This window comes from Mustela erminea, chromosome 11 (genome assembly GCF_009829155.1).
Source record: "Mustela erminea isolate mMusErm1 chromosome 11, mMusErm1.Pri, whole genome shotgun sequence".
Classification (NCBI taxonomy): Eukaryota; Metazoa; Chordata; class Mammalia; order Carnivora; family Mustelidae; genus Mustela; species Mustela erminea.
The window spans coordinates 41,956,521-41,976,946 of record NC_045624.1 but is presented as its reverse complement, the minus strand read 5'-3'; the positions used below and the strand labels follow the sequence as shown (position 1 = coordinate 41,976,946).

General features: G+C 37.4%; 2 protein-coding genes and 1 long non-coding RNA gene across 3 annotated transcripts in view; 1 reads left to right on the top strand and 2 right to left on the bottom strand.

The window, feature by feature from the left end:
- Positions 1 to 8,659, bottom strand: part of DPY19L2 (dpy-19 like 2) — a 99,409-nt gene extending 90,750 nt beyond the window's left edge. The window contains exons 1-3 of the mRNA XM_032304163.1: positions 8,139 to 8,659; positions 3,195 to 3,219; positions 1,804 to 1,891 (exon numbers count right to left, since the gene is read on the bottom strand). Of these exons, the coding sequence (XP_032160054.1) occupies positions 1,804 to 1,891; positions 3,195 to 3,219; positions 8,139 to 8,514 (489 nt within the window). The 5' untranslated portion in view covers positions 8,515 to 8,659. The remainder of the gene's footprint in view (positions 1 to 1,803; positions 1,892 to 3,194; positions 3,220 to 8,138) is intronic.
- A 42-nt stretch (positions 8,660 to 8,701) lies between these two features.
- Positions 8,702 to 19,924, top strand: LOC116568634. The gene is made up of 3 exons (XR_004276711.1): positions 8,702 to 9,022; positions 16,801 to 16,908; positions 19,813 to 19,924. It is a non-coding gene; the product is annotated as an uncharacterized LOC116568634 (long non-coding RNA).
- Positions 19,854 to 20,426, bottom strand: part of TBX20 (T-box transcription factor 20) — a 58,943-nt gene continuing 58,370 nt past the window's right edge. The window contains exon 9 of the mRNA XM_032304168.1: positions 19,854 to 20,286. The gene's annotated coding sequence lies outside the window, so the exon portion shown is untranslated. The remainder of the gene's footprint in view (positions 20,287 to 20,426) is intronic.

The following is a 20,426-nucleotide window of genomic DNA, read 5'->3' as shown; positions in this document are numbered from 1 at the left end:
GTAATTAAATATGAAAATTTTTGAACAATTTCTTCTGAATAAAAGGAAAAATCAATAAGACTTCCTATTTCTCCTTGCTACTGCATTGTTGGGCTCAACAAAAGGCATGCCTTTTCAGGTTACCACTGTGCTATTCTTTCATATTTTCTGCATGTTTGAAAAAGAGTGGGAGGGATAGTTAAATGTTTTAAGGAGTTTTTCTGACCATGGCTTAAAACATGACTACAATATATTTTTAATTCCAGCACACCTGATTTTGCCACATTACGAGATGTCTAGAGGTTGAGATCTGATGAATTCTGGTATGAACAGAGATGCCTTCATGTCCTTGTGCAACTCTGCATATAGATAGTTACTTTTTTTCTACCTCTTAAGAAACAACAGGCGATGATCATAAGCAAAAATGAGACAGAACTTAATGTTTGCAACTTACTTACTTCCTAGCTCCACCTAACAGCTCTGCACATGTCAAATGTTATGTCAAAATAAATGTCAATTGACTACTGTTGTTCAAGACACAATGCAGTCCTGAGAAAGGGATTAATTTAGTGTATTATTCCAGCACAGGAAATAATGACATTATTAGGCCAGCCAAAGCGCTGTTCAGTTAAAACTCAGAGATTAATGAAAGCATGTTGTTTCATATTACTTTCTTCATCAATTTTCTGCCTTTCTTCCTAAAATCGAAAAGCAAATAAAGGGCCACACTGTTTGTAATACACGCTCCCAAAAATATTAAAATAATCTTTAACTCTACACTCATGCATGCTTATACAAATACTTCATTATTAACAGATGAAGCAATGCCAGGCTACTAAGTTGAAGTTCTGTTTTAACTGATGTCTGAAAGAGCACTCCTCAGAGTTTTGACTGGTAAAATATGAGTTCACATAAGGATTGTTCCTTTTGGCTTAGAAGGACAAGACAATACTACAACTAAAGGATATCTAATATGCATAAGCCACTATTTAGAAAAATAAGAAATACAGAGATATGTTTTTATTAATAACATCTACTGTTTTGTGCCAAGTACTGTGTTAATGTGCTTCATTCATTATATCCCTTCATAATCAATAAAATCCTATAAAGCTAGCATTATTTCTAGACAACAGATGAGATCACTGAGGACCAGAGCTTAACTGCCTAGCCATCACAGAAGGAAGCAGAGACCTGCTATCTGAATCCAATTATCTGTCATCAACGACCAGACTCTGCCACAACTACACAATTTATTTGAGAATATCTTATATCCTCTTTTGGGAAATAATACCTACAAAACACTAAAACTTTAAATACCATGCAAATGCTCATGTATTCATTTTTTCAAAGAATTAAGTGGGAGGATATTAGGGTAAGATCTAAAAAGCCGTGGTTAAGGTACCTCCATTAGACAAATCTGCAGAGACAGAAAGCAGAACAGAGGTTACAAGGGGCTGGGGAAAGAGTTAGTTTTAATGGGTATAGTTTCTGTTCAGGGTAATAAAGTTCTGGAGATGAATGGTGGTGAGGACAAGCAATTTCTGATAACATTCGGTATCCCTCTATCACTTCTTAAATGTTGTCTTCGCTCTCCTTCTTCCACAGCTATTCTAACTGATCTTTTTTATATTAAAAGAGTCTGCATTAGAAAAGTAACGTAATGAGATAAGTAAAAGAATCCCCAAACATTTTCTATTTACGTAATAAACCTAGGTTATAGCTTGAGAAACAGTGCAACAAAAATCCATTTCAGTTCCTAATAAATGTCCACCTTATAATCTTATTATTGTTAAACTACAAATTAATTTATTATAAGAAACTAACCATTTCAGTTCGAAAAGTCATCTCCCGTTCTAAAGATGATAGGTGGGAAAAATGACGATCGTTTTCAAAAAGTGTTACTAAATGTATCCTAGAAAAAAAATGAAGCACCATATTCTAAGAATGAGAACATTTCAAAACCAGTAAGTTAACTAAGTATTAAAGTACAAAAATCATAAAAGGAAAAAGAATATATTTTATAATAAATGAGATAATTTTATAATTTTCTTAGTAATTTGTGTATTTTTAGGCATTTATAATTTAGTTTAGCACATAGCTGAAATTCCTTAACTTCTTGGTTCTTAATTATAATTGTTTATCTAAACTCGTGTGGTTTCTCTGTCCCCTTCCACTCCATGCCTCTAAGTCAGAACAGAGGCAAGTTTTTAAGTTTCACAAGTGATTCTATTTTAACAGGTTTGAGAGATGTCTCTGTCACTGTTGAAAAACATTTGGAACATTGTTTTAAATAAAATTACTTTAGATTAAAGCAGTTTAAAAATAAAGAAAATACCATATAAGGGATCAACTTGCAAGTGCCAAGTGCCACTAATATGTAATTAGTCCAACTCAAGAAAAAGCAGTAGGCACTAAAAATGGGAGCATATGCAAAAGTAAAATTAGTCAGCAACTATGCTACCCTACATTTAAATAATAGATGTTCCCAAATAAATAGAAAACAAAATTCCAAATACCAACCCTGTCTTCCACTCACCTTGATTCACATGTGAGATGTATGTCAGGGTACCAACATCTTTAGGAAATATTTCTTCCCAGTACAGTCTTAGTTCTAAAATCACAATCTCCCTGCAGACTAAATGACCAGAACAGCACTGTCCCAAAAGGATATGAACACACACTTCCCAAAAGTAAAAATTCCTGAGCTCAGGTAGAAATGAAAATACATCAGAGGAAAAATATTATTTTACTTATAATTTTTACAAATAGATGACTTGTGTAAAGTAAGGTACATTATACACACTGAAAGGCTCATTTAATCTGTATTACTAACATCCAGTCTTTATTTTCATTTCTACCTGATTTCTAATTGACAGGTGTTACCTGTAAGCTTATGTCACTAAGAACACATGATTACTGTAAAAGAAGAGTTTAAGATGAAATAAACAAGCAAAGTACACTAGGAAAAGCTAGAGATTAAAGGAATAAAGTAGTGAATTCTTTGGTATCAGAAGAATATTTTAATTCCTAAGTGCTATTCCTCTAACACATCCATTTTGTAAATTTTGCTACACATACTTTTTTAAAAAAATTACGTGTAACCTGGTGCACATTCTACACACATAGCAAGTGGCTATTGTTTTATTGTATGCAAACAGCAATGTCAATTTTTAATCCAAATGTTTTTATTTATTTAAAACTGAAACAAATCTTACCAGTGCAAAACTCCCACAAAGGCAGCTGGAAAAACAAAAAAAGTCATTAAAAGCTGCTTTATTATAATATACCTTTAAAACAACTACTTCAAATGTATTCCGTTATATTCCTGAAGAGCAGACACAGGAAGATGGCGAGCTAATTCTATCTATAAAATAGGAAAAATTTACAAACTGACATAAAACAAATTATGAGTAGTGCCTTCCCTCTGTGGGGGCAGGAGGAGTTCAAGGAGCAAAGGGAAGTTTGGAAGACGATGTTGCATTTACATAACTTGCCAAAAAAGTGGTGAAATTAATTATTTTGACCTTGACCTTGATTTTGAGGGGATTTTCAGTTTATTCTCTCTTCTCTCTCTTATTCTCTATTTCTTTATGTAAATTTTTTAAAACAAGCACATATATATACACATGGTGTTCAGCTCAGTCCTTTCAGAAGTGACTTTAGCTTACAGAAGCCATTCTAAACCATCTTCCCCAGGGCTCTTCAGAAATTGTTAAATGCAGGGAATCACTTCCTCAGCAGCACACCTGAAAGTCCCTATTTATGGAGTTTGGATTGCTCCCATCCTAGTGGTCTGAGATTCATCAGTCACCCAGCCTGATAAAGCATGAGGCTTTATCAGAGGGTGTGGAGATGGGTCAAACAGGATCACTACTGTGGGTATGGGTTTCTGAGGAGCTCCTAACACTGTCTGTCCCCTTTGCTGGCTGGGATGCTGCTTGTTTTCAAGGATACCGTAAAACTGGGAGGGGGCACAGGATAAGGCCAGATTAAAATGCCACAAACCCTGCTGTTCTTATACAATTGCAGTCGTGTTTTTGAATACATGCTCTTTAGAGTAAAACTTTGGTTAACTTATAAAGTTTTGAAAAGCTGATTCTGACAATTTTCCAAATATTTTGGTCACTATCCTGGAGGAGTAAATTTACTCAGCTATTCCTAAAGTCCTGTCTCCCCTCCAAGACTTTATAATAGTACTTCCTACTAATGTCCCAATATACTTGGCAAGTCATTTTAACAAACCACCAATTCTAGCCTCTCAAAAATTCAAGAAATTATCTTGACTAAGAAAATAAATGTGAATCGATAAAGAAATTAATAAACTATAACTTTGAAAAAAAAAATTCCCAATCATGCTTCTCCAGCTCTTGTTCCCCATATTCCTAACCATCCTGGGCTCATTCCTACCACTCTTCAATACTTCTCAGAAGACCATGATCAGCAAACTACAGCCCGTGGTCTGTTTCTGTACTGTCCACAAGCTAAAAATGCTTGTCACAATTTTAAAGGGTTGTACAAATATGGAAGAAGAAGAATAAGCAATGGAGACCATATGTGGCCTGTGAAGCCTAAAATATTTACTACCTGGCTCTTTATAGAAAAAATACATACTCACTACATATGTTAGCTCTTTCTAATATGTAATATACCCTGAACCACTTTGAAATTAGACCTATGCTTTTTTTTCTAAAATTGAAACAGATGCCTTTTTGATAAGGCTTCATTAGCTTTAAGATACATATGCCATCCTATTTCAACCATATTTCTGTTCTCATTCTTACTCTCTAGACAATCACATGTATTGGCAAAAACTCTTAAAAATGATGTTAAAGGAAAGGGAAAAGATCAAATATCTTACTAAATCCATCTAGCCTTCCATATATCCTCAAAATACTCTTGTGTCTTTCATTCCCTCCCTGACTCCACATTCCACACCTGAAAAAATGATAAAGTGTAATGATTCCAATATTCTAAATGCACGAAGTGCTTATCACAGCCTCTTCCAAAGATGTGATAAAAAGCATGTCTCCAGACGCCTGTATCCTGTCAATCTCACCTCTGAAAGGGACCTAGCCTCAAAGTTCATTGAAAGAGAGATCATCTGATCCAAGTTCTCCCAACTTCTCTTATATCCATTTTTAACATTTCTCTACATACTAATCCTTGTTTTCTATTCTCTACCATCTCAGCCAAGGAAGTATCTCTTCTCTTTTCCAGTTAGCTTCTCAAATTTGTGTCTCTAATTCCACCCTTCTCAAATATTCCAAGACTTGGCTCCATCAACTATTTCCTCTCTTATAACCTAATCTCACCCTCTCCCCAAGATCTTTCTCTATAGCCTTCAATTCTCCTAAGCCTTAAAACATTTCCATTGATCTAAAAGCCCTTCAAACTATGACATATTCTGCCCCCCCCCACTTGCTGATGATCTTCTTAGCCAGCTTCTTTCTTCTAAGTTCCTTTAACTTTAAAAAAAAAAAAAATGACCAATGACATCTTAGTTAGCAACATCAATGGCCTCTTTAAAGACTTATGTCTTTCAAACCTCTCTGTAGGATCTTAGATTTCTTCGTCTTTTATTACACCAACTCTTCCAGTTCTTCCACACTTTTTTTTTTAAAGATTTTATTTATTTATTTGACAGAGAACACAAGTAGGCAGAGAGGCAGGCAGAGAGAGAGGAGGAAGCAGGCTCCCTGCTGAGCAGAGAGCCCGATGCGGGACTCGATCCCAGGACCCTGAGATCATGACCTGAGCCGAAGGCAGCGGCTTAACCCACTGAGCCACCCAGGCGCCCTCTTCCACACTTTTGACCACTCTATTTTAAATGCTTTTCTGCCTTTGCCTTTTCCTCTCATCTCTTAACACTAAGTATAAGGGGTTTTCCCAAATATCTCTGTTTGGCCCACCTTTTTTTCATTGGGAATCAATCTTCAAGTTTCAATCCACTTCTGCATGGATAATTCTCAAATCTACAGTCCTCACTGCTAAACTCTCTCTTTCCTTCCACTTCACCACCTACCCAGTCCTCACAAGATGCTTCCATTGCTCTCACCTCTGTCCTCTCTTCTCCATTCCTGTTGTTAACAATCTCATTAAAACCTGGATTTTAAGTTTCAGGATTAAACTTAACTTAATTAAGTTTAACTTAATTAAACTATTGCCTGGATTCCAGTATTCAATTATTTCTTTCTCCTTCTTTTTTCCACCCATCTCCAGTCTATTTTACAAACCACTGTTAGGTTAATGATGTTACTCTTTTTTTTTTTCCTATTTTTTTAAATTTATTTTCAGCATAACAGTATTCATTATTTTTTCACCATACCCAGTGCTCCATGCAATCCGTGCCCTCTATAATACCCACCACCTGGTACTCCAACCTTCCACGCCCCCGCCCCTTCAAAACCCTCAGATTGTTTTTCAGAGTCTATAGTCTCTCATGATTCACCTCCCCTTCCAATTTCCTCCAACTCCCTTCTCCTATCTCCCCATGTCCTCCATGCTATTTGTTATGCTCCACAAATAAGTGAAACCATATGATAATTGACTCTCTCTGCTTGACTTATTTCACTCAGCATAATCTCTTCCAGTCCTGTCCATGTTGCTACAAAAGTTGGGTATTCGTCCTTTCTGATGGAGGCATAATACTCCATAGTGTATATGGACTACATCTTCCTTATCCATTCGTCTGTTGAAGGGCATCTTGGTTCTTTCCACAGTTTGGCGACCGTGGCCATTGCTGCTATAAACACTGGGGTACAGATGTTACTCTTTTTAAAAGTTATTCAATGTTAACATTGTGAATGTACTAAATGCCACAGAATTATTCAGTTTAAAATGGTTAATTCTGTATGATGTGCATTTTGTCTTCTTAAAAAAATTTTTTCTTAAAGAATCAGTGCTTTCTACAGAATTAATTTCAAATTCCTCAAATGACGTTTTGAATTAGACTTTTCACTGCTGGTCCCCGCCAACCTTTTGAACTGCCTTTCCACTTCCTCCTCCTTTTGTATCTTTCCTTTCCACCTCACTTTACCTTCATGTTTTCTGACTTCTTTGACTTCAATTATGCCATTCTACTGGCCTCTAATACTTGTTCTCTGCCTCACACATCCAAATGTTAGCCTTAATGTCACAATTCTAATCCCACCTTTTCCTAAAAGTCTTCTCTGATCTCAATTCCCACCTCCCATCGTAAAGTACTAGCTTGCTCTTCTGAACTGTCTTAGCACTTAATATACTGGGTCATTATTTCACACAGCACTCACCGAACACTGCCTTCAGTGTGCCAGACATGGGTGCTTAGGATCTTGTGTTTGGGACAGCAAAACGGCCTGTATCAAGAGCATTATGATTCTGGATATGGGATGTTATCTATTGCCTTACTTAGACACCTGATAAAACTTAAGTGTGAATTCCCATCTATTATTCCTCTGGTACTTGCAACACCCCAGATGTGGAGACTCCTTCTTCTTTAACATCAGCAGTCAACTTATGATGAAAAGAAATCACAACAACTTACAATAGTAGACATTTCTCTATGTTTCAATGTCTATCAGTATCCAATATGATCAAGGACTAGGCTCAAATTTGATTCTAATGAAACAGGAACAACATTTAAATTAAGTCAAAGCAACAGAAAAGGAAGAATGTAAATGAAGAAAAATCTTTCAAGTGCTTAAACTAGAAGAAAAGTCCCCAAATCTAGGCAGTGAGGTTCCACAGCAAAATGAAAGTAAATATATATTTATATTTATTGTCTGATGAGACAATATATTGTCTGATTTGACCTTATTTCCACTATTAAAGATTCTCAACTAATTAAGCAACGTTTTATTTTGCTTTATTTAAGATACAAACAGAGCATACTTGCCCACCATTATTAAACCTGAGATAAATGGTTGCCCTGACTAAAATGATATTTTGTTGGTGACAAAGGGGTGATCACTACACCTCAAAACCCTGGAAAATGTTTTAAAACAAGAGCAAAGGGAGCTGGAACTCTTGTCGGAAATTTTCTCGAGCTTGGACATTGTCATTAGGACGGCTAAGCTTGTTTGTTAAACTGATCTGTAAGACTCGCCCAAACCACCTGACACCCCAGGCTCAGAGAGCACCCGCCGGCCTTGCCACGGCCTCTCCCGGCCCGTTCTGCTCACCTATGGCCAGAGAGGTCCTGCTGTTGAGCTGCCGTCTCCGCAACTGCTGCACCTTGTCGCGGAGCTGCTCCAGCAAACAGTTGAGGAACTGGAAGCGGCCGAGAAGGAGGGTCTTTGCGACCACCTCCATTTGCATGCAATTCTGCGCGTTCGGATTTCGGGTCCTCCGCGGCGAGTAGTCCCGGGCGCCCCCCGGCAGGTTCCCCCCGCCTACGGGCAACGGAGGCTGCGGCTTTTCCACCTGCGCCTGCGGCTCCTCCATCTCCGGCTCCCCGGCTCCGGTGGCCCGGCGTCGCCGCCTGGACGGCATGGCGCGGGAGGAGTGCGCCGGCTCTGAAGCCGCTTCTTTGAGCTTACTCCTCGTCTGCCCGACCATTTTCTCATAGTCCCTGTTCGGACGGAGCTGTGTCTCTCTGGCGCGGGCCCCGCCCGGTCGGGCGAGGTCCGTAAGGCCCTAGTTCGGCTCACAGCCTCAACGACTGGTCCCCGCCGCCGTTGCGGGCCGCCCGGTCGTCATGACGACCGGGAAAGCTGAAGGGCGGGGCGTGAGATCCCGGCGGCCCTGCGCTGCTCGAGCGTCCTCCACGCGCCCCGCGCACCGTCTCGGCGCGCAGCCACGCGCACGGCCTTAGGGCTCTGCGTCACGTGCATCCCCCCCACAGGCGCACCGTCCGTCGCGCGGCGCCGGCGCACTGGCCCACGCAAATCCCGCGCGCATCTTCGCGCTCCCGAAACCTTGTGCCGGGCTGGGCTGCAGGGTCCGACCCGCTGAGGGGGAGGTCGGAGGAACTCTTCGATTTTTTTCTTTTTTGCGGGTACAGGCTTAGCTTTTTTATTTTTTACCAAAAGGTCATTTCTACCGCAACGTCTGGAAGTATTAAAAGGTAAGAGATCTTAGTTGAAAGAAAGAGCCATAGAGCGGGGGAAGAAAGGGGTGCGCCTCCCACTTTGGGAACAGCTTTCTCCCTGCCCTAAACACTTTGCACTGGACATTGAGTTTCTCCTACATAGTGGGATTGGCCCAAGGCCATAGGCAACATGTGGCAAAACAGGCCGAGCCGGGTGAGTCCACCTTCAAGGCCCCGGGTTGGCCCAACAGCTGGCTGATACCGGCTTTCCCCTTGGAGGAAGGCGTTTATAAATCCATTTTTGAAGTATGTGGGCCTTGAAATTGAAAGTGATTTAGTCAGAAAAGAAAATGTGTTTATGAAGGAATAGCAGAGAAATGCAGTTCAGGACATATGGACAAAACAATAAGCAAGTACAACAAAGGAGAGGAACTTTCCAGAAGGAGCCAGTTGGGAGGGGTTATTTTGAACAAAAATCCACCGGCCAACATTAAGAGTGCACGGTGGAGAGGACTTCTCATTGGAAGAGTTGCCGGCTCAGCGAAGTTCTTGCGGGAGATAAAATTTACACCTTTTCCTGTTAGGGCTTTTAAGGGAGGATTCTATGTAGTTTTTGAGTCTTCCGTTCGGGGTCTGTCGTTCACCTCCACTGGCACAGTGAGGGAGCTCCCCCTTCTGGCCTATAGACTCCATTTGGAATGAGGATTCCTTTTTTTTTTTTTTTTAAATACCATTTATTTTTATTTTTTAAAATTTATTTTCAGCATAATAGTATTCATTATTTTTGCACCACACCCAGTGCTCCATGCAATCCATGCCCTTTCTAATACCCACCACCTGGTTCCCCCAACCTCCCACCCCCCCCTCCCACCCCCCACTTCAAACCCCTGAGATTGTTTTTCAGAGCCCACAGTCTCTCATGGTTCACCTCCCCTTCCAATTTCCCCAACTCCCTTCTCCTAACTCCCCATGTTCTCCAAGCTATTTGTTATGCTCCACAAATAAGTGAAGACATACAAATGGCTCTCAGACACATGAAAAAATGTTCATCATCATTAGCCATCAGGGAGATTCAAATTAAAACCAGGTTGAGATACCACCTTACACCAGTTAGAATGGCCAAAATTAGCAAGACAGGAAACAACACGTGGTGGAGAGGATGTGGAGAAAGGGGAACCCTCTTACACTGTTGGCGGGAATGCAAGTTGGTGCAGCCACTTTGGAGAACAGTGTGGAGATTCCTCAAGAAATTAAAAATAGAGCTTCTCTATGACCCTGCAATTGCACTACTGGGTATTTACCCCAAAGATACAGATGTAGTGAAAAGAAGGACCATCTGTACACCAATGTTTATAGCAGCAATGGCTACGGTCACCAAACTGTGGAAAGAACCAAGATGCCCTTCAATGGAGGAATGGATAAGGAAAATGTGGTCCGTATACACTATGGAGTATTATGCCTCCATCAGAAAGGATGAATACCCAACTTTTGTAGCAACATGGATGGGACTGGAAGAGATTATGCTGAGTGAAATAAGTCAGGCAGACAGAGTCAAGTTTGAGGTTTTCCTTTTATTAATTTTCACAGGTGAAATTATGTGTCCCAAGAATGTTGCCAAGACAGAATTCCTTGAGCATAGAATCATTGTGCTCAGTGCTCTCACCTTCCTAAACCAGACCCTACCAAGCCCCACAGTCACTACATAGCCATACATGATGCCATAGCAGCTGGCAAAGCTTTATGGATAGGGTTCATTGATATTTTCCATGTCCTCTGGCCCCACTGGAGTCCACACTGTTTCACTTTCCATTTGTTTTGAACTCCCTAATCCCCACCTCCCCCATCTAATAATCTATGGCTCATTATGGTCAGATTAATTTCCCTGATACAACATCTCTCAGAAATGTTCGTGGTTCTCATAGTCCACAAATGAAATGTAGTGCCTTCAATAATCTGCCCCAATCTGTCTTTTCAACTTTAATTTTCCACTTCTGTGGACACAGATCTTCCATTAATTTTGAGTCAGTTTAGAAGGAGTTTGAGTTACTCTCTCTGGAGGTCATGAGATTTCATTTCTATCCCTTTACTCATACCAGAAAACTACCATATGCATTTCTCCCTGCCCATCTGAATTCTTTCACCTTCCAAGGCCCAGCCTACATTAATTCCCCCTTCTCTAAAGGTTTAAAGCAACTATTGACCATAGTATTCATCTTGTTACTTATTTAAACTCAATAAATACTGTTACAAATTTGTTTTGTAAGCTTTTTTTCAGGGAGCATTTCTACATTCCTGGCACTGTGGGCTTTTTCTTTATTTTCTTTCTTTCTTTTTTTTTTTTGGTGCTTAAAATATTGTCTCATTTAATTCATATAGTAACTTTGTACAAGTTAGAAAACTGAGGATCAGGGCTATAGTAATTTGCCCAAGTTTTAACAGTTAATAAATTGTCCAATAGTGAGTTTAAAATGAAAGGTGTTTATAGGGTGGCTGATAAAAATATATTATTGAATAAATACGCAAACTCAAAATACCTCATTTTTATGTTTTAATATTTTTGAGAACAGTAAGTGGAATGTTATATTATTTTTATTAGAGTTATATTCAATTCATAAAATGAACTGGGTAGATTTGGACCTTTTTGTATTAGAACATCTGGTTTGGGAACGTTTTTTATCCTTTAATCTTTCAGTTTCCTTCATGGTTATTGGTCTATCTACATTGTCTGCCTCTTCCAGGGACAATATGAGAAATTTGTATTTTCCCATAGACGTTTCAAGTTGGCTGAATTCTACATCCTACTCTACCTGAGGTTAATATGGTTATCTGTGTTAAAAAAAAAAAAAAGTGCCCGATGAATCTATTTATCCTTAAACTCTCTGTGATTTTAATAGATGTGCTTCTTTTAAGCTGTATGTTGTTGAATATTTTTAAGATAATCTGAGGGTCCTTGTTTATATAGATTATTCACTTAAGTAATTTTATATACTTCATTTTTTTTTCATGAGGGGTGGGCACTTTTGTGGGAAGGAAGGAGTGGCTGCTACTGGGATGTTGACCAGATGTCATTTTCAGTGCCATTTTCCTGTACAGTTCTGTACTGAACGTTCTGATTTTGGTTTCCTACCCTTCGGATTATGTTCCCTGTTTCTTACGTTACACTTTTTGGTCAATTTGTTTGCTTCCTGGAATTTTCGGTTGTCTCTTGGATCACTCAGTGTATTAACAGAATAAAGCATATTCTTATATCGTTTGTTTAGCTCTTGAAAGTACTAATCTGGTCACTTTTTCCATTTAAAATTAATTTTTATTAGAATGTTCATTGTATGTAAACCTGGCGATTCACATACCTGTACCCCAGGGGATAAAAATATATTATATGTTTATAAAAAATAAAAAATTTTTAAAAAAATGTTCATTGTATTATTATTTCTACTGGCGAAAATTAGAAACAATCTCAACATCAAATAATGAATTATAGAACACTCATGCAGTGAAGTGTCCCCAAATTGACATATTCATTCATTTGAATATTTAATAATATTGAAAATACTCATGATATAGTGCTTAAGGTGTAAGAAGCAGGATGTATATGATTTAGGCATATAGTAAATACATGATTAAGTATATGGCAAGTTCCATTTTAAATCTTTTACATAGTGGACTCATATGTGGAAGATTACTGTGGTGTGACCTTAAGCTAGTAACATAGCCACTCTGATATTAATCTTCTGAAAAATGCTAAAGCACCTAAAACAAATACATGCTTAATTTAAAAAAAAGTTCCTGTATCTTGCTCTAGATTGACCATATTAAAATTATACTGGTCAGTATTACTTAATATTTTGCTAACCTGAATTCTTTTTCATTAAATTATATTTCTATGTAGTTCTCTTACTAGACAGTAATATGAGTTCTGGGTTCATTAGTTAACTTTAAAAAAACTGAGAGACAGTTGCATAAATATGCGTTTTCTTACTAAGAAGAGGAATAAATTTGTATATGTGAGGGAAAATATGGCTGAATAGAATCATGGCACATTTTCATCTTTCTATAACTTCCAACAGCAGTCACTTATTTTACTTAGTTATTTTGAACAGTTATTTGAGTTGTATTTTAGCTACATTCTTATTAATGACAATACCTTAAACCAATATGCCTGATACTTATCTATGATGAACTGATCATTAAAATAAAACATTATAATTTGAAGGGCACCTCAGTGGCTCAGTGGGTTAAGCCACTGCCTTTGGCTCAGGTCATGATCTCAGGGTCCTGGGATCGAGCCCCACATCAGGTTCTCTGCTCAGAGGGGAGCCTGCTTCCCCCTCTCTCTCTGCCTGCCTCTCTGCCTACCTGTGATCCCTTTCTCTCTCTCTCTCTCTCTGTCAAATAAATAAAATCTTTTAAAAAACCATAATTTGATATAATAAAATATATTCTTGAATATTATATCCTATTTAAAGTGAATATGCCTCATGATTTAGCAAATCATTTCTCTTACATAGAGATTTCTAATTCAGTCTGTTATATAAAACTCATTTGTTTTCTCTTTGTCTCTCTTAGTAAAGCCATTTTTACCCAAAAAAAATGCAGTGAAACAAAATAACCAGCAGATGGCAATAATGACTTATAAATTAGAATTTTTAAAATTTTGGTAGTTTTTAAAATTTGTTCTTAAAAAAAGAAAAAAAATCACTGTTCTTGTAATAAATCAGTTTACTAAATATGACATGTAGGGAAACTCCAAATTTAATCCCACATAGAAATAATTCTGTTGCGTATTTTATATATCAAATGATTAAGATACTCATGACCAACATTTGGTTTCTGAAATAATAATGACTGCTTAAATTTATTCAATTAATTTTTTATCAAGTTTAAATGTTTGAACTTTACATAAATATAAACTGAAGTGGATAGCTAAGTTATATCTATATCTAGCTTGATTATATGGATCAGGAAAAAGAGGTAGTTCAGTGAACATCATTTTGAAAAGGTTAAATTTCCACTATAATTTAATAACTTACCAAACCAATTTCACTTTAATTAATACTCTTCTGCATAAAAGATGGGTTTTTATCTGTGTTGTTTCAGTTTCTTATACATTAAGGTACTTTTTTCCTCTTTAGCGGTACAAGGAGTAGGAATTGGTGTCAAAGTGTGTACCTCTAGCCTGTCACCATTAGATACTTCCAAAGATGGTAGCAGAGTTTTTAGGATCTCATAATTATGTCAACTGTAATTGAACTGCATATCTGGGATTCTTTTAGAGCCATTTTATTTAGTCATTTCTTCCTTTCAGTTAAGAAGTTTTAGAAGGGTGAACCAAATGAAACTCTTCTTCTATTTTTATAGGACTTCCTATAAAATTGCAAAGACAAAAAAACCTTTTAATTTAATCATGTATCTCTTTTTTTTTTGTCTCCAAAAAATAGGATATCTATAGGTATGTGCTTCTTGGTGACTGTGGGTTTTCTAATTGGTCTGTTTCTATATGTTAAAAAATCTTTCAAATTCTTCTTCAGCAAGTTGCCTCCACTAAAAGAAATGTTTTTGCACATGTGTATTTTATAAAACAGCTACTTCAGTGTAAAACTGTTACACATCTTGGATTGATTCATTTTTTGAATAGTATGTTTGATGCTGTTGATTTACTTTATAGATCCTCCTTTAGTTCTAGTTGGATGCAGATGCCGCTTCATAGAAGAAAATGGAAAGTCACCAGGTTGTGGCTAAGTATACAGCTTGAACGTAAACACATCTGTATGTAGTGCTTTGCATGAGGCTGCCTTTTCATCCACATGAGAAAGGTACCATTGGTAAGCTGGAATTTCTAGGAGTTTTAGTCTATTTTCTGTGTCCTCGAGGGGCTTATTCTCTTTCTAAAACTGGAGCTCCTTCTGCCATCCATACTCTGCTCAGTTGTTACCAAGCCTGTATTAGATGAAATGAGATCTCTTTGCCCTTGATAGCTTTATATAAGCAGAGTTCATTCAAAGTCTTTGATTCTGATTAGTATTTGTACAAATACTAAAGTAGCAAGAAAAATCTGCATCTTGAGTCATACAGCGCCCTGTATCCAACTCTCTCTCTTCTTACCACTGCTTCCCTTCTCTCCTTATTTGCGTCCAGCTGCATTCTGATTCCACCCTGAGGGTCTTCCTCTCTGCAGTCTACCCCACAGTTTATCCTCATCCTGTACTCCAGTTGTTACACTTCACTGTCAGTCTAGATGAGCTAAGCCTATCTCCCTCTAAACTGTTCAGCCCAGCCCCAACCTGGCCTCCCCTCCATCCCTGGTCTCTGTTCTGGGTCCTCCCTGCTGTCCAGTCTTTTGGTATGATGGACTGCATTACTTCTATGCTATAGCAGAACGAAGTTGGAACCAGACTATAAGGGAGAAGGAAAAATATCCCTAAGTGAGTGATAAGTTTTTACATTAAAACCACCAGACTCTTGCTTTGGGCAGCAGAGTCGTGCTTTCACATAGATATTGACCCATCCCCAAAAGATAAATTTCCCATTTTTTGCCATAACCTAAAACTCTTCTTGAGATGCTTACCAGTGACAGTAGTATAATCTACTAAGAGAGAATTTGTTGGGTTATGAAGGTTTTCTATTTCTTGATTAAGGTTGTTTATATGGGTTCAGTAAAGGTAATGTAGACTTTCAAAAAAATCTCTTAAAATTTAGAAATATTTGAGGGGGTAGCATGGTATCTCAGTTACAAGTACAGACAGGATTTGAATCCTGGCTATCTTGCCGATCTACATTCTGAGCACTAGTTTTCTCTACACCATAGCTTTTTCATACCTCAAATGGAAATAATACTAGCTCCTACCTCAGAGAACTGTTGCATAGATTAAATAATGTATATAAAGTTCATAGATATAGTAAATGTTCTATAAAAGATAGAAGTTAATGCCATATCAAGGCTCAGGGAAGAGAGGGAATTATTTATATTGTATTTTTCCTGCCCTAGGGAGTCCAAAGATTTAGTTACGATTCTTTCTAGGAAAAAAACCTGGAGGGGATAAAAATAAATTAATATAAATGGAGGGCCTAAGGCCATACAGTGCTATCAAATAGGCAGTATTATCTTCCTTTTACAGGCTAAAAAAAAAAAAAAAAAAAAAATGAGGTCGGGAGAGGATTCTATCGCTTCTCGGCCTTTTGGCTAAGATCAAGTGTAGAATGCCCACTCTTAACTCACAAGTATGTAAGATTTATTCCTCTTGAGGTCCTCAAAGTTGACAAGTTGGATGCTAAAAATGAAAATAAAATATTTGCTGCATAGCTGTTTCTATTATGTTTTAAAGTAACAGTGAGGTATAATTCATATACCATAGAAGACATTCTTTTAAAGTGTAGAATTCAGTGATTTGAGTATATTCACAAAGTTGTGCAACCATCACTATTAGTTCCATGTTTTCACTACCCCCAAAAAAGGCCCCCAGGCCCATTGGCAGTAATTCTCATTCCTCCTTCCTCCTAGCCCCTGGTAACCACTAATCTGCCTTCTATCTCTATGACTATACCTAAGCTAGGTATTTCATATAAATGGAGTCAAACATGTGGTTTTCTGTGTCTGGCTCCTTTTACAGGTTTTCAAGGTTCATCCACGTTGTGCTATTTATCAGTACTTCATTTCTTTCTATACCCAAATATTCCATTGTATAGATATGCCAGATTTTACCCATTTACCAGTTGATGAACATTTGGGCTTTTTCTACATTTGTCTATTATGAAAAATGCTGATGTGATATTCATGTACAAGTTTTTATGTGGACATGTGTTTTCATTTCTCCTAGGTATTTCCCTAGGAGCGAAAGTCCTGGGCTGTATGGCAACTCAGTTTAACCTGTTGATGAATTGCCAGGCTGTTTTCCAAAGCGGTGCACCATTTTCCCAACACCGAGGTACAAGATTTATTTTCTTGAGCCTCTATTGTTTGTTAATCTACTTGTCTATTTTTCACCAATACCATACTGTCTTTATTACTTTAATTTCATAGTAAGTTCTGAAGTCAGGTGTGGCCAGCCTCCAACTTTGTTCTTCAGTATTTTTTTGGCTATTCTGGGTCTCTTGCCTTTCCATATAGAGTGAGTTTGTTGGTACCCACAAAAGCTGTTGGGATTTTGATTGGGATTATGTTCAATCTATAGATCAAGGGGAAAAGAACTGACATTTTGAGAATATTGAGTCGTCTTATCCGCAAACATGGAATATCTCTCCATTTATTTATTTATTTATTTATTTATTTTTTAAAGATTTTATTTATTTATTTGACAGAGAGAGATCACAAGTAGGCAGAGAGGCAGGCAGAGAGAGAGGAAGGGAAGCAGATCCCTGCTGAGCAGAGAGCCCGATGCGGGGCTCGATCCCAGGACCCTGAGATCATGACCTGAGCCGAAGGCAGTGGCTTAACCCACTGAGCCACCCAGGCGCCCCTCTCCATTTATTTAGATCTTTGATTTCTTTCATCAGAGTTTTATAAAGTTTTCCTCATATAGCTCTTGTACATGTTATATTTATATATATGTAATATGCATGTATTACATATATATGTATGTAATATGAATGTATTATATATAAATATAACATGTACAAGAGCTATATGTATTACATATGTATTACATACATGTATTACATATACATGTATTACATATATATATAAATACTTCAGTATTTTCTTTTGGCTTTTTGGGTGCCGATAATAAAGTGTTGTGTTTTTAATTTCAAATTTCAATTGTCCATTGCTGATATACAAGAAAACAATTTACTTATTTATATTAATCTTGCATTCTACAACCTTGATGTAATTTCTTACAAGTTCTATGAGTTTCTTTGTTGGAAGCATGTTAATGTTCTATGTTTTTTAAAAAGTCGAGAAGAATGAAAAGAAAAAAATTCTTTAAAATTGTAAGCAACTGGCTGGCTTAGTTGGTAAAGCATGTGGCTCTTGAACTTGGGGTCATGAATTCAAGCCCCATGTTGGGTATAGAGCTTACTTATTAAATAAATAAATAAATAAATGTTTATTATTAAGGAAAAAACCTATTAGAAACTGGAAAGTGAACCCAGTTGTATTGTGAATGAGTGACATAACCATACAGGAGGATAAAAAAGAAACTGATCTAAGTAACTGCTAAATGTGTGACCTGATTGTATTCCCTTAGTTGGGGGTGGGGTGGCAGGGAGCAACTGCAAACAAAAATGGAACTCTTTTTAGGTTTGTTTATTGAAGTTTTATGAGTGAAGCAGTATGAAATTATTCAGGGTATATGATAGAATTGAGTAAGTATGTTGATGTTGGGATTCAGAGTTCTCCCTGTGGAAGAAGACACATACAGATATGGAATAGGTCAAAAGCAAGGGAAAAAGTCCCCTATGGGAGTGCACTGGAATTGGAAATAGCAGTATAACCCCATGATGTCTTATACATCCTGTACACACACACGTGTGTATATGTTTATATACATATATATCCCCAGTTCTGTTGGCTGAGTTGGCCTAGACACAAACATACCCTAGTGATCACATCTGGCATCCAGATTTTGGTTTCTAATATAGTTCCTCAACTAAAAGGAATCTGATTCCTTGGAGAAATAACTGGTTCCAGAAAGCATACAAGATGAGCCTTGAACAATGCGCTATGCCAGAAACTGAAGTGCAAAAACATACACACTAAAAAACCAATTAGGGCATGTCAAAAGGACACGGGATCCAACTTGAGGGGCTCAAGATGACCAAATCTGGGGTGATTTGAGCATTAAGATAATTAAGAATGGTAATAAATCATAAAATATTGAAAAACAGGCGTTCTTTTGCCATGAAAGAGACAGGCCAAAGAACTGTACTAGCTTAAAGGACTGAAGAAGCATGATAACTACAAGCAAGATGCACTCCTGCACTGAATCTGTGCTGAAGGAAGAAATATTCCACAAAGGACATCACTGGGTCATTTGACAAAATTTGAATACAGATGGTAGAACATGGCATTTTACCACTGTTAATTTTCCCAAATTGGTAACTCTCCTGTGGCTATTTAATGAAATCATCTTGGTTTTAGGAAGTGCACTTTGAATTACTTAGGGATAGTGAAGCATGATATGTGAAGCTTACTCTCAAATGGAGGAAAACGATTTGTATATATTACATGTGGTGGGGGTGCTACATACACTACCTCAGTGTGAATGCAAATGACCAACCAAATGGGGGGAAGTTCACAATGGGTGAATCTGGGTAAAGAGTATTTCTTTATACTCTTTATACAGTGTTTCTTTATACTGTCCTTGCAGCTTTTCTGTCAGCTTGGATTTATTCCAAATAAAAGATTTTTTTAAAGGTTGGTGTTTGGCATGCACAAAAAATTAAGAATAATAGAGCAGTCTTCTGAAAGCAGAAGGTATGATAACGTCAGATATTCTGAAGGACTGCCATGTGGAAGGATTAAGACTTTGAATTTAGCTAATCTTATTTTATATCGGCCTGCTTTGTGTAATACCATTACAGCACATTCAAGAGTTCAGGGCTGGAATAGAGGTAGTTCTTTAAGCTTTATGGAGTCTTCAGTATTATTCCTTACAGAGAGGTGCAAAGTCCCATGACTCTAAGTGTTCATCAGGAGGAGTAAATGAGTGAAAGGGATTAGGTGTAGAACGGGAACCAGTGGGAACTTGTGAACAGTGTCTTCTCTATAGGCTTCCAGATACAATTAAAGACAAAAAACAAACTCTGTATAGCAATCTTGTTGGCTGTGTCTGGCCTGGGAGTGGCCAGCTATGACCCCTAACCTTACCTAGCCCATTTTTATTTTCCAGGTGAGCGAACGGGTACCAAAAGTCACGAAGCAAGTATGTAAGATAAAGAAAGGTGTAAATGTGTGCATATATATCAAAACACACCATTTTTAATGAAAGAAATTAATATCCGCACATGTGTACTTCTGTACAATTTTGGGTAATATATAATTTTAAGCTGTTTACAAATAACATGTAATGCTTCAAATATTACATAATGTTGATAATACATTTCTAGCAGAAATAAATATATTGCACTTAAAAAGAACTTCATTAGATGTTACTTCATAGTATTAGGCTTATAACTTCTTTTTTCATAAAACATTTCCCCTGCCCTTCCCCCCACCCCCAACACACACACTTCATTACAGTGACTGTTCTCACGCAATTCATTAAGCAAATGAACACAGCAAACGACAGAACTGTGATAGAGTCTACTAAAGAGGCTATATCCAATTTTATCCTTCAGGAAATAAATGACATTCTTTCATGTTTCTGAAAATAAGAAAAAAAAATGAATACACATTTTAATGTATCAGAAGTAAAATACAACAAATTGTATTTTTTGTCCAGATGTATTATTTTACCAATGTTTTTATTTTCTTATTATCAGGGGAAGGGATTAGAATTGAGGG